At 40.5% G+C, this 14957-nt stretch overlaps 1 protein-coding gene across 1 annotated transcript; it reads left to right on the plus strand.

Annotated features, from left to right (window-relative positions):
• The first annotated feature begins 1710 nt into the window (after positions 1-1710).
• arhgap31 (Rho GTPase activating protein 31) lies at positions 1711-14595 on the plus strand. The gene is made up of 12 exons (XM_051401033.1): positions 1711-2379; positions 5002-5104; positions 5586-5730; positions 7292-7374; positions 7492-7599; positions 7720-7862; positions 7953-8157; positions 8293-8414; positions 8872-8928; positions 9080-9712; positions 9824-9972; positions 10457-14595. Exons 1-12 carry the CDS (start codon positions 2280-2282, stop codon positions 12488-12490), a joined length of 3882 nt encoding a protein of 1293 aa, XP_051256993.1. The 5' UTR covers positions 1711-2279; the 3' UTR covers positions 12491-14595.
• Positions 14596-14957: the final 362 nt, after the last annotated feature.

A 14957-nucleotide genomic window follows, 5' to 3' on the forward strand; every position in this document is an offset into this window, starting at 1 on the left:
CAAAGTCATGCAGGTCAGGTGAACTGAAATCCCTACAGAGCCTGCAGATGTGAATATTTGTGTGTCTGTGTGTGTGTGTGTGTGTGTGTGTGTGTGTGTTATCAGTCGCGTTTGCTGCAATACAATCCATTATCTTGACTAGGAATAAGCAGCTGCATCAGATGGATGGATGCAGCGCTTAATCTCTGAACAGATAATATTTTTCTCAATCCCCCCCCACCAAAAGAAAACATGGATAACTTACAGGAATTCTTAACTAGAACACTTACAGCAGCTGTAACTCATATTTTTTGCAGGCCGTTGTTAAGAAAAATATCTCTGATAAACCCTCTGTCCACTACCTGCCCAGCATTAAACGTCAGAAGGACAATGTTAGCGATTAGCTGGTGAACATTGTGGAGCTTTTAGCAGCTAAAGAGCCAGATATTTCCCTCAGGAGTTGGTGGAGACCAAAAACAGAAGTAAAATAGAGTTAATTCATCATATGGAGACAAACACAGCTGCAGTGTGGCTGCTGTAACCTGTTAACCTGGACGCCTAAATAAAAATCAAGATGTTATGCGATGCACATACACTGCAGGTTCGTGCTTAGGGACCGGGCTCTTTAGGCCGAAATGTGAATTGGAAACCATAATAGCTGCGTTTACGTCTGCAATTGTGACACTTTCTATCTTGCATTAGCGGTATGAGATCAAAAACATCAAAAGCACTGGCACCTGCTTTCACGTCATCAGTGGGAACAAAATATTTTAGCCTGCAAACAGTTACAGTGTATGCCAGTCACCTTTGTCATAATCTGTTGGTGGTTTCTGTGGTTCCAGAGACAAACCAAGTTTGCAGCAGACAAGTAAAAGCTAATTTGACACGCTGTTTGCTTCAGTTCTTATGTCAAATTTTAATTTGAAAACAGTCCCCAATGCAGTAAATGACTGTAGTTAGTGGTTCAACAGGGGTAGATATACTGCAAGAAGAGATTAAATGTTAAAATATCTCCTCAGGGAAAGTTCAGTAGTTTACATTTCAAACCTCAGTGGAATGGGATTTGGGTTTTAGGATCTGTAATTTTCCATGTGAAACTGTGACAAGGCTACAAATATGAGGAATATATCATCACTACCCAGGGAGTTGTCATGGTCTTTCTCTAGGGAATGCAGGGATGTAATTAGATTACATTAACTTAAGACTGGAAGTAACTGGATGAAAACATGATTTTCTCTACAGTATTAACCTCAATGCTGTACATTTAATGCAACCATTCATTATATCTTTGCAATAAAGTGGCAGCGCAGTTTGAAAAAGAAAAACATGAAATGCATAGCAGTTAGTAACGAGAACCATGTGTGTCGTCCATCTCCTCACTCCAACCCCCCCCAATCTCCCCCATTTCCCATCTGTGCCCTTCAGGCCCTCACTTCAGTCACCTCCCACTTCCCTCTTCCTTCAGAACCCGTCTGTTTTTGTTTTCGAGCCCGGGCTCTTTGCACAGGAAATTGTATACATTGGGAGCATTCAGGAAGGCAGAGAGCAGCTTTCCCGTTAGCTCCGAGTTTGGGCACACCAAAAAAAAATGGATGAAAGAGGTCAGTAATTCCTAAACCAGGAGAGAAACAGAAGTCAGCTGTTCTCCTCCCCTCACTTCACTTCCCTCCCCTTTATACAATCTCAACATTTAAAAAATCCCTGCCACACCACTGCCACGAGTCCATCTCTAAACATAGAATATTTGAAAAATCTCAAAGTGGAAATCAGATAAAAAAACAAAAACAAAACTAATGTTCCTGAAAGGGTTTTGCCTCTCTTGGTACATGTATGCTTCCTCAGCTACAGTGAAGCCAGTGAAAAGGGGAGACTGTGTGGAATGAAGGAAAAGAGGAGGAGATAAAAAAGGAGCAGAGAGAGACTGGCTGGGGGTAAAAAAACAACAGGAAACCAACCGATTCTAATGCTGTTTCTGCAAATCCTTCAGAGATAAAGCAGCCGCATGCCACGTCCTGGCAAAGCAGCAGCCACACCATGTCTTTTCTTTGCTCATCATCTGAAGTAACGACAATTTAAAGGACTTAATGTTCAAAATGTGACGTCACTTCTGCTCTCAGCCTCCAACCGTGTGGTTAGTCAGAATGTGAGCGGATGCAGACTTTTGGGAGCTGATTGCTGGGATTTCTATGTGGCTGGTTCTTTGACCTACAAACCCAACCTTTCTCAGGGTCATATGGATCGATCGCTGTGCTTCCAAGGATCTGTTTGTTTTAATTATCTGGACTACTAACTGGAGCCACATGAAGAACAAAGGGACTAAGCAGAAGACCAAAAAGAAAGGAAGTGAAAATGCGTTCGGCTGTGACCTGATAGAACATCTCCAGAATTCAGGACAAGATGGTAAACTTTTTATTTAGCTTTCTTTGAAATGTAACACTCCTTTACAAGCAGCCATCGTCAAACTACACACTGATTCTGCCAACAGTTACTTGACTTATACATAGAGTATGACATTTATGCTGAAAATTGAGCTTAATTAGTCATTTCCTAGATTATTATAGCTGCTATAACCTTTTACAGGCACATTATGGGGTGAAATGTTGACAAAAAAGGACAAAACAAGTGTCTTTATGTAACAAATACAGGCTTTGTTCAAAGTGTGTCACACATATGAATTGTAGGTATACATGTGTTTTACATTTAGTAAGGCCATTCATTCACCCATTGGCTGTATTAAATGGTCATTTGTGACTCTGGGTGTGGCTCTTAGATTTTTTGTGTCAATTTCCTACTGTGACTATAGTTCCTATGACTAGTTTTGTGTCTGACAAAAGACTGGGCGGTGCTGCTGCCTATGGATGGGAGAAAATAATGAGAAAAAAGAATAGAAACTAAATGTATAATCAAATATTCAAATATGTGATCAGCGTTGTTTGAGAGGATTCTTTAATTACTTTATCCCATATCTTTCTTCTTATCATATGTCTTGTTCTCCTTTCTTACAACCATCATCTGTGGGTTGTTGGGTTTTTTTTTGGCAGTAGCATGTTGTGTCAAAAAAGACCAGCAGAAATCTCCCACGTGCAGAGGCATATGAATAGCTGTGTTGAGGATAACTGTAAGGGAGACCTGTTCGAGTGGACACTCTGTAAGGCGGGGCATTCAGGGCAGGAAGTGAGGGAGGAGGTTTGGGTCGTACCCCTCCGTCATGGACGTCCTGGAGATGTATTGTGTTTTTAGATTGTTACTCCACTACTTTGCTTTTTAATGAAAGTAACTGAATACTACTGGAGGCTACTGACAAACTAACAGACGTTAAAGATGTTAAATTTAGAAATAGTGACCAACAAAAACCTTTTGCAGGGTATTAAAGTGTACCTGATGTCCACGTGTTCTCTGCACAGGAAATCCACCTCAGTGTTATACTGAATTTATTTGTTTTACCCAGCTGACAATAATAAAGGGTGTACACTTATACTCTCACAATTTCTTGATATTCATGAGAGAACCTTCACGCTTGTAAGATTAAACATTGACATATCTCAAATAATAATTAGCAGTTGGGAGTGATTAATAAAAACTCAACGTTGGAAGTCTACGTTGGATGGAAAAAGGGTTTGAAACTCACATTTTCTGTCTCACGCAGACAAAAGTAGTCATGCTTATGTAGTTCTGTGAGTTGTTTATAACATTTGTGTCATGTTGTCATTGTAAAACCGCAGTAATTTTAGAAAAGCAACCCTCCAAACATGTCCTCTGGAGAAGGGGAGTGTTGCCCTGAACCTTTTTAAAGTCAACATGCAACAATGTTACGGTAATTGCGTTCATAAAACCTGACAAAAACAGAGAGACTAGAGCTTTTAAGGGTTGTTTAAAGCTAACCACTGAGCTGCAGCTGTAGTTTCACTGTTTAATGGGACATATAACATTAGTGAAGAAACAAATTACTTGACTCTGTTGACTGTGTTGAGGCTCACTCAAACTGTAACTGGACATTTGCCTCGCCACACTTCATGCATTGATTCAACTTCCTTTGTAAACATAAAGTATCTTTGTAAATGAGTCGAACATCAAACTGTATTTTGTTGCCAGTCTACAAGAAGCAGAAATCTTCCCTCAGTGAAGAGACTGAGAGGCACTAAATTAAGGCTTCAGAGCTGTTCATCATCCAGCGTTTGACCACAGGCATGTCACTGAAAGTCCAATTAAGTCAAAGAGATGAGAATTTAAATAGCAGATTCTTGGTGTCCGCTGTGATTACTGAAAAATTAACCATTCCTGAGTTTATCCTTTCATTTTTTGGAGGGTGGATTTTTTTTGCAAGAAACTCGCCAAACAATGTTGTAAAAAAAAAGTTTTTACACATATTTTTTTAATCTATGAAAGACTAATTATGTGATATTAATTCTTGATTTTCACATGGGAATATCTTCTTTTAACCTGAAATACTGGAAACCCAAATCCTGATTTTCAATCAATTATCATTTTCGGTATTAGCTAAAGGGAAGTTGTGGTCATGCTGAATCAGAGCATGTGATTTAGCTCTAAAGCCGCAGTATAATCTGTTTGTTCTCATTTGTTTTAAAGCCAAACACAGTTGTACACAGAAGGTGATGTACTGGTTCAGAGAGCTGTGTACTGTAGGTCAGTGGTAACATTTCAAAAGCCGTTTTCTATTAGAGGAAATGTCGTAAGTAATACCAGCTACAAGGACTGGGTGTGTCAACCTTCCTCTGAAACAAACAAACCATTTTTAACTTCCTGTCAAAGTCCACCTACAATCAGTGGCCCTAAGGAATAGAAAACAGACATAGTGGAACAAACCCTTTACCATGAAGTCAACCTTATGTGCATTGTTACCTCTGAAGCATTACATGTACAGTTGTTTCCTTCTTCTGCTTTTAAGGTTCAATATGACCGTCCACTGCGCTTATGTGCGGTGTAAAAGAGCTGAAACAGGAGTAAATAAATGTGTTCATGCTTCTCTAACTGTATATGACTAACACGATTTCTTAACATCAGTTCCTCAGGTTCTGAAGAAATGTGCAGAGTTTATTGAGGAGCATGGGATTGTGGACGGGATCTACAGACTGTCGGGGGTCACCTCAAATATCCAGCGTCTCAGGTACTAATGTTTCTAAGGCATCAAAAACCTCAAGAAAATATTAAATATTGGGTAATAAAAATAATAATTTCATAACAACGTAACACAATTAAGCACAGTATGTACTGTATTTATCACCTCTATTCACATTCTCTGTAATCACTGTTTACCTTCTCTTTGGAGGAGCTGAAATAATTCAGTATAATCAAATATTATCATAAATCATGCCCATATAATTAGGCTGGTATATTGAATTCGAATAATATTGTTTTCTCAGATTATTATTGAGCTTCTTTAACACCTTTGTTGCTGTTTTCTTTCCTTTTTTTTTGCTATAATATTAGTTGACTAGACTCCAATCTAACAATTTACATAGTGCAACAGTAGTTAGCATGGGTGTTAAACAATCAAAGCATTCAGCTAACTGTGTGTTTGTGTGTGTGTGTGTGTGTGTGTGTGTGTGTGTGTGTGTGTGTGTGTGTGTGTGTGTGCGCGCATGCAGGCAGGAATTCAGCTCTGAGGCGTGCCCTGACCTTACAAAGGAAGTGTACCTCCAGGACATCCACTGTGTGGGTTCCTTATGTAAGCTGTACTTCAGGGAGCTACCCAATCCTCTGCTCACATATGAGCTATACAGCAAGTTCACTGTAAGTACATTCAAATCACATTTACAGTTTTGCTTAAGTGGAAAAAAGAAAGTCTCCTAGAAAGGCCTAGAAGAGGTCCGACAGCGGTAATTTGTAACAGACAGAATTGCAACCCCAACACTAGACATCAATAAGCAGTATTTACTCCACATGGTCCCTCTGTATGTGTCAGCACTATTTATTATCATGTTTCATGAGTGTGACCTCATCTCTCTGGCTCACTATTGATCAGCAAATTATGTATTACAGTATGTTACATAAGTAAGTCATACTGAGGTAACATTCATGTTACCTCAGTATGACTTATTATCATTCAACATCTCCTCTGTTAAAAGTAGTTTTGCTGCTTTATACTCATAAAAGGAGGTCCCTGCATAAACTGCTGATTGTATGAGATCGGTTTTATCTTTCACGTGTGTATTGATCTTTCTGTTTTTTGTGTGTGACACTGTTGCCAGGCCGTTCTAGCAAATAAAATGTGCTCTGATTTATTGAAGAGCTTGATTTAAAGATGACTTTGGACCTTTTAGATCACAGGGAGGGTTTGTAATGATGGAAGAGCAAACACTAGAATAAATAAAAAATTGGGGTGACACGATCTTTACATTTAGTACCAGAGAGAAGCTTTGTGGCTGCATTTTCTGGATTTACTGCAGATGTGAAAGGGACTTTAGAGAGGAGCAGGAGAGAAGGGAACAGGAATACCAAACTGTAAGACCTGGTTTGGGCTCTCTGTGTAGCTTTCTGTGTACCTTGACGAGACATTTGCATACCTTGGCATTCATACATCTTGTGCCGCTCGTGCCTCAAAAATTCCACTACTTCAGTAAAAAACAGTTCCACACATGGCTTAATATTAAAAAAAACATATCAAAGAACGTTCTCATCAAATTGTTTTGGGAGGAATGAACAACATGACAACTGAGCAAGGTCTATACATTTTTAGACCGGTCGAGTGCTTGATGTTGTGTGTATTATTGATTTAAAACCCTTTTAATTTTCACACCTGTTGTAATGTAATGTGTCATCTTGAAGGGTTTCGGCCATTAGACCTAATAGCACAAGACTGCCCAAGAGCACGTTTTAACAACAACACATGTTTACGACCTCACCCATGACTAACAAATGCAGGCTAACATGCTCAGCTGTTTGGGCCTCAGTCACATGAGTTAGACTGCACGCACTCCAGCATGTCTGTTTACATTTGTTTAGCAGGGATAACTGGGTTAGGAGGTTAGGTGGAAGCCTGCAGGGCCATGCAGGAGGATCATAGCTTTACCCAACAGTTCATCAACACATTGATCCACTGGTAATCGAATTAAAGATGATCAGAATTTCAAGAGTGCTGCAGAGACCACGAGCACAAGAATTCAATTCATATTTGGGGTTAAGTAGCAACAGATACAGGTAAATTAGACCGTTTTCTAAACCATAACCATGAGCTGACAATTAATAAATGTGACACTAGCAAGGCACAGGGATCAAGCATACAAATATTTTATTTTTACTAACCTCAGATGTAAATTCTTTTGATATGAACATCTGTCTGTTTGATATGCAGGAAGTGGTCTCGGTCCAGGGGAATCATGAGAGACTTTTACACATTCAGAGTGTCATCAAAGAACTGCCGACGCCTCACTTCAGGTGAGCTTCAGGCCTTTTTTCACTCTCAGCAGTAAAGACGATTGTACAACTGACAGTCCTGTTTTATGAATGATGTTGTAATAAATGTGACAGGAAGTGTTTGTTGGCTCTCCTCAGGACTCTGGAGTACCTCACAAAGCACTTGGCCCACCTTGCCACCTTAAGCACCCAGACGAACATGCATACACGTAACCTGGCCCTGGTCTGGGCTCCAAATCTATTAAGGTGAGTTTGGATTAACAGACTTTTTTTTGTTACATGCAAGAATTTCTGTACCTTTTTTTGGAAATAAATTAAATTCCAAGGATTTCAACATTTCTTACTTTCACCTGTTATTTTTCTCAGATCTAAAGACATTGAGTCATCATCAGGTAATGGAGACATGGCTTTCCAGGAGGTGCGGATACAACAGTCAGTGGTTGAGTTTATTCTAAACCACACAGAGCAGATCTTCAGCAACGATTCTAAGCAAATCAAACCCAAAGAAGGTATGACATTAAAGAAATACAAACAGATTCTTTAGTGGGAGATTTGTTGGGCTTAAGGATTTATTTGCTAATTCACTATTGATCCACCAGGACCGAGTCTGATGTGTGGGGAGAAGTATGCCACGCTGCCGATCAGTGGCCAGTGTGGGCCGATGAAACTGATGAGTCTGGAAGAAGCCCAGGCCCGCTCCTTAAGTCCAAACCATCCTGTGCATAGAGAACGTCAGCGGGAGAACAGCTTGCCTGATACCAGCACCGCCACACTCTACCACACCGTCATAGACGTAGAGAGCAAGTATGACAGATTCAGTGCACTAAGCCATTATTAGTATCATTTACAAAGAGTGTGCTTTGAGTGTTGATTCACTTATTACTGTCAAAACAAGCTGTTGAATAGCACTGGGCTTAACAATCTCTGTTTTTCTGTTAGGAGGAAGTTTTCTGGGAAATCGAAGAAGTGGAAGTCCATCTTTAATCTGGGACGGTCTGTGGACTCGAAGGGAAAACTGAGCCGGAACGGCAGTGTGTTCATAAGAGGACCTGGGATAACAGGTAAAATGTCCAATTTGAACACAGACAACTCACTTCCCAAGCCAAACAACAGGAAGACAGATGTGCAGCATTATCATGTATAAACAGAAAGATTATTATTAAAGGACACAGGAATAGTAGCTCTTAGAGCTTGGTGTTCCCAAGAGAATGAGAGCGGTGATGAGGTCATTCCTGGAGCAGGAAACCCGAAAAAAATTAATTCAGCCTCACAAAGTTATACTTACTTTTTAAGGTTTTCTCTAATATTTGCTTTTTGCTTTCGCTTTTTTATTGTGAAATACTACACAGTGTCACCTCTTCAGGCATATGAAAATGATTCTGTGAGGGAAAAATTGCATTTTAGTTAAAAAGCTTTCTTTTTTTGAGCTTTAACTTTTAACTTTTTTTTTTTACATCCTCCAGACATTTCAAATATTTTGAGTGATAATATTATTGTTTATTGTTATTTTTCCTACAGAAAAGGCAGCTCTTCGTCCTTCCAGGAGCATGGAGTCCTTGTGCTCTTTACCAACAGGTGGGGCTAAGACCTACATATATTCATTTAAACACAGAGAAAAAGGAATGTGATGAAAACTGCAAACTTTGTTGTCCTTGCCTCGTTTGGTGATGTTGCATCTGTTACTGTGAACTGATATTTTTTCCCTTATGTTATTGTTGCTGCGCAGATGATGACAGAACAGGAAACAACAGTCCAGCTGGTAGCATTTTCGTTCCAGATGTGAAATCCAGAACGCTGGGATCCGACTCGCTCTACGACCTGAGCGAACACGACCAAAACTGGGACTTTAAAGGGAACAAAGCTGATGGGGCAACAGGTGGCTGGAGCTCTAGCATGAACCAAAGGGGGTCACCAGGTGCCTCTGCACCCCCTCAAAAAACACTGCCAGAACAACTGAAGGTGTTCAAAGGTGATGACCTCAGCGGCTACAAGCCCACCTCTCCAAAAAACAGGAGGATGTTGTACTCAGGTTCCTCCAACAGCTCCTCTCGGCCCTCCTTCCCAGGAAGCTTCTTCCCGCTGGAGTCCTCACCAAGGCATCAGCGCAGGGCTGTTAACATATCTGAGCCCTTTGCCGTGTCTGTACCTCTGCGAGTGTCAGCCGTTATCAGCTCCAACAGCACGCCATGCAGGGGGCACGCCAAGGACAAAGCAGCTACTCTGAAACCCTGCAAAGAGAGCTCAGAGCAGAGCAGCAACAGTGGAAAGAGCAACACTTTCCCCCAACTGGAACCCAAGAAGCAGGAAGGAACAGAGAAGAAAAACACAGAGGTGCCGACCTCTAGAGTCCCGCAAGAGGGTGAGGACATCTTCCTTCATCACATTTTAAAATGGCTTGTTTTGTAAATTGTCAAAGTCATATATGTGTAATAGGATGTAATGAAAAAACTACTCTTTTTTAAAAATTTAGATACAAGCAAAGAGGTGGTGCAAGAAGGTCAAGGAGGGATGAATATTTCTGAGCTGGAACCACCGTCCCTTGCAAATGCAAGAGAAGGCAAAGATGCAGCGCCATCTCCTGGGAAAGAACTGCCCAACCAGCCCACAGCTATGCAACTGGTAAATCATGTAGTTAGTTGTGCTTGCACTATGGCAGTATTACATTATCTTTCCTAATGGCTTAAGTTTTTACCATCAAATTAAGATAAGAAGATAAAAAAACACGTAGTTAAAGACTAAAGGTCAGCAAATAGAAGACCACATGGCAGCAATATTTGGATACTTGCATCTTCCTTCATGTTTATCACTGGTCCGTTTACTTGTAACCTTCAAATTAAGTCAGATTACTGGGATTTACAGGTGAGACTATTAGCATTGTATTCTGAATCCCAGGATTCATAGTTTCTCTTTCCTCCCTGTTATTCAATTTCCAGAAAGGTAACGTGAGTGTTGAATACAGCTCAGATATTTTGGCCACATACCTTTGGCTTAAACTAGCACATAGTTTGTTTATGTTTTTTTGTCTTAGAGATGAACGGTGGAATCGTTTTGGATATATTTAATCCTTTCTGTTTTTGTTTGTTTACCATTCATACTTTCCCAGGAAAAGAGATCTTCTACAGGGAAACAGATGTGGTCAGACCTCCACCAAGAACTGAAGATAACTGAACCTGAAATTGACCTGCTGGATGAGACTTTTAAACCTGTTTTTGACTCCAAGAGCACATGTGAGGTCAGGAAGTTGACGATGGACGTCAAGTCAAAACGAAGCCGCAGTTCTCCGTCTCTGTCTTTGTTATTTAGGGAGCAGTCGTCAAATACCTCTCTGAGTGATCATGTTATCACCACTGGATCAGACTCTGCAAAGAAACAGCCCTCAGAGTCAGACATCTTGTTTTCACTTCACAAAAACACTGCTGACATGGTGGATGAGAAAGAGAAGAAGCTGCGTCTGAAAATCACGCCTTTAAACAAAGGTGACCCAGCTTCCACCAACAATTCCCAACGCCCTTTAAAGGAAACCTGTTTAGATAAAGTTATGGATCCTTTGACGATAGAGGATAATCCAACGGTTGAAGTCTTCTCAGGAGCAGATGATACCGACAAAAAAACAGAGAAACGTGAAATTCCTCCAGGAGTCAAAAATGTCTCCTGTGAAGGAGCAAAGAATGTGATTCCTGAGGTGGAATTGATTCAGAAGTTGTCAGTGTGTTTGGAGGAGAGACGTAACACCTTGGAGCTGCCACACCTTGACCACGATGAAGGATGTGGAGGACACTCAGAGGACCTGGACTTGGTGGAGCCTTGGGAGGATCTTAGCTCCACCAAGCAGTGGGTAACCAGTCCTCTCCACTCACCTGACGTGGAGGAGCTGTTCAACCAACTGTCACCCTTCAGCTCTCGTGGGGAAAATCCGAGCTTGGAGGAGGGAAAGATTTCATCTCCTTCAGTTGATAATAACAAACAGTCTCTCATTAAGAGCACCGAACACCACTCAGGAAACATTCCTCAGTCTACCAGCAGTAAACCAGAAACTAAATGGATGCCTTTGCCATCAATACCTACACGGGTCAGTGTGAACAGCAACAACACAACGCAACCTCACACAGGAAGATGCAGCACAACAAAACAGAAGAATACAGCATCATCTCAGAGGTTTTACCGACAGATGTCTTATGAGGCAGCTGCTTCGGAGAAAAGAGAGGAGAATTATTTTTCTAGAAACAGACCATATTCACTGAATTTAGACCTGGGGCAACGGTGCATCAGAGACATTTCTAATCAGCAGAACCGTAATTCATCAGAGTTTTCCTCTTGTCAGCGAGGGTTACTGACCTCATCTGGAACTGGAAACAACGGACTGTCCTCAGAGCTGGAGTTGTTTCTGAGTGATCGGCAGGCACCTCTACGCCGAAATTCAGCCCCAGTCAGCGTGTCATCGGTGCGAACAGCCTTCATGATAAAAACATGCCAGGCCAAAGCTGTGCCCGTCGTCCCTCCGAAGGTGCAGTACAGTCAGATACCTCACTCCAGACCCGAGAATGATTTCGACGCAGTGAAGGAACAGGAAAAGGAATATCCTAAAATGATCGCAGAGAAAAGCAACAGCGCACCTCCTCCGATGATGTCAGATCTAAAGGAGGAGCTGGAGAATAAAGAGCCTGGACCCGAACATCAAAAACACCCGAATGCTGAAAAATGTGCCGAGTCTGTGAGGACCACATCTACTCCAGAGCTGCCAGTCATAACCAGGAGACATGCGCCCAGTCTGGAAGTGTTTGTAGACTGTCCCAGGCCTAACAGAGGGAACATCTTACAAAGACCCTCTTTTAGGAACAGGCAGAGACCTCAAAGTCTCATCCTGCTCAGCCCTCCTTTCCCCATCATGGACTACCCGCCGTCAGGAGACGACAGTAAGCTCCTGTCATCCATCAAGAACCTGAATGACACGTCAGCAGTGAACGTCTTTTCTAAAGAGATGGCGGAGAATTTCAGGACACCGGACGGGATCGCTCTTCAAAACAAAATGACTATTCCAAAAAGTGGACAGAGACTGGAAACGTCAACCAGCTGCTTCTACCAGCCGCAGAGGAGATCGATGATATTTGACAGCAGGAGCCACAGGCAGATTGAGTGACTGGAGGTACAGTCACTGACTCTGACTGCGTATGTAAATAGATACAGTATTCTCTTTTTTAATAAAACCTTTATGTATTTGAGAAAGAGCTAAAGAAGCCATGACGTATGTGAAAGCCATTTAAGCTTGACTGAGATCCGGTCCTGCAACTAATGATTTTTAACATTATCCATCAATCTGCTGATTATTTTCTCGATTAATCGATTAATTGTTTGGTCTATAAAATATCAGAAAATAGTAAAAACCAATAGACCGATCTATTAATTGACTAATCTTTCGACCCAGTCTCACGCCAAAGTGTGTAATAGACCCACTGATCCACTAGAGGATAGCGTGCCAGTGTCACGTTTTACCTCACCAAGTAAAAGTACACACATGCATGATGGTGCAGTATAAGGAGTCCACGTAGGGAGGAGGTCAGGCTGGATGGACAGGACTTTGACCCAACAGGCCATTGTTCAAGTATTGTGTGAAACCAAAAGTCAATTCTGATGTCTTTTAAGTTACGTACGTAGTAAGTTAATTTACATCAGGTACATAACTTAACATATGATCTTTTCCTGAGTCTAACCAAGTACTTTTGGTGCCTAAACGTAACCAAACTACAACCTCTGCAAGCTTTATTCTGAAAGTGTAACTGGACATTTATTGCATATTTATTATTGCTAACCTGACGTGTTGAAAATGTGACACTGCCACGGTGGACCAGTGCTTTGGCGTGATACCTGGTTGAAAGTGTTTCAGCTCTACTGAGGTCAATAAAGGAAACAGTTTTAAAAGTTAGTTTCATACTCATGTCAAGTTACAGTGTGTGAGATGCAGTTGAAATTTAAAAGGCTAGTAAGTGGACCTTACGTTTTTTTGTTGTTGTTGTTGTTAATTCACATGGATTTGTTGTTTTAATATGATCCCTTTTCATCCTCTCTTTCTAAAATAACTTTCTTCCAGGTTTCATTGAAGCAAAATAGTTTGTGATGGTCACTGGGAATTTGGACAAAAATGTAACCAGAAATGTAATTTTAAAGAAACAAACACACCTAATGTGTGTAATGATGATGACATAGTTGAATTATTTGAATTTCCCAACTTTCAACAACCAGAATCCATACTGTGTCAGATTACAACCTCTTCACATAAATAATCATGTCTGAACCGAACTTATCCTCAAACATTAAACTCTGAGTACAGGAAGTGCACAGTGAAGGTTACCAAAAAATAAAATGCTAAACTGAAGAACTGACAATTGATCTGTTAAACAGTTTAACAGCCATAATTTGATCATGTACATGAAGACGTGTTTATTTATTCTTTTATTAACAAACTTGATACTTACTAAAATATACTGTATGTAGCTATCGGCTCTGTGATAAGCTGATGTCAATGTGATTTCTTTTTTAAACTAATATTTAAAAGGAAAATCTCTTTTTTGATTTAAATATATCACAAACTTAATAAAGAGTATTTACCCACAGAAGGACTTTAATTCATATGTATCTTTATTTTCTGTAATTGCTTTGTGTTTTATGGCATTTGGGTTTCTGACAGTAATGAGAACCTGCATTGTAGTAAAGAGTAAATCTCATGTTATAAAAAGTAAACTGGAGGTTGACTGTGTGCACACTGACTGTATTCAGTGTGTTTGAGCTTTGATGGTGCTTTGACGGTATCTCCAAGTTTTTGTCTTAATTTTACAAACACGGGATCTGATGTATTTACCTTTTGTGCTACTTGTGGGTGAGCAGCCCCGAACATTGTTCAGATGTTTAAGGAGGTTACAGTGTATTTTTTAAGGATGCAGTTGTTATTGAGGTGTGACACAGTGTTTCTATATACTGTAGTTTGGATGGACTGGATGAATGACTACAGTGTTTTATTCAAAGTGAGATATATATATGTGGTTTTTTTTAATGTGTTTTGTAACTTGTGTATACTTGTTGATACTGAAAATTATTCATGTTCTCATAGGAAAAACAACTGAATGGAGAATTTTGAGATGAGAGTTTTGTCTTCATTATTAGATGACGGCACCTTAAGTAATGTACATAAGAGACTTGATGAGTTTTGATACAACAGAACGTCATGAGAATAAAAATGTCTGAAAATCAGTCGGTGGTTCTGTAACATTTGGCTTTCATTGTGTAAAGCAGGTAAAGCGGTCAGATCCAACTCACCCCACCATTGCTTCAGCATTCAAAGTTATACGTATTCAAAGGATTGTAATAAAATACTGTCTGATGACTTATGATATCATATGTTACGTTTAACAACATGATTTAAGATGGAGAGCCTCTCTTTTTCCTCACAGTCTAAAATGTCATAACTGTCCCACAGTCTTTCATAAAGCAGCTCACTGAGAGGAGCAAAATAAAGGAGACCGTGGTGCTGCTGTGTGAATGAGGCGCATTCAAGGAGGGGCCCCCCGAGACCGATGGGGCCCTTCGGAGATGTGATTCGGCACCCAGTTACA

Source organism: Dicentrarchus labrax, unplaced genomic scaffold (assembly GCF_905237075.1).
Source record: "Dicentrarchus labrax unplaced genomic scaffold, dlabrax2021, whole genome shotgun sequence".
NCBI lineage: Eukaryota > Metazoa > Chordata > Actinopteri > Moronidae > Dicentrarchus > Dicentrarchus labrax.

Bases quoted from the DNA above. Each gene is read 5' to 3' on its own strand.
- arhgap31 (XM_051401033.1), top strand. From the start codon at position 2,280: ATGAAGAACAAAGGGACTAAGCAGAAGACCAAAAAGAAAGGAAGTGAA. The intron at 7,863-7,952 runs GTATGACATTAA...TTGATCCACCAG, and splicing joins GCAAATCAAACCCAAAGAAG to GACCGAGTCTGATGTGTGGG. The intron at 9,973-10,456 runs GTAAATCATGTA...ATACTTTCCCAG, and splicing joins AGCCCACAGCTATGCAACTG to GAAAAGAGATCTTCTACAGG.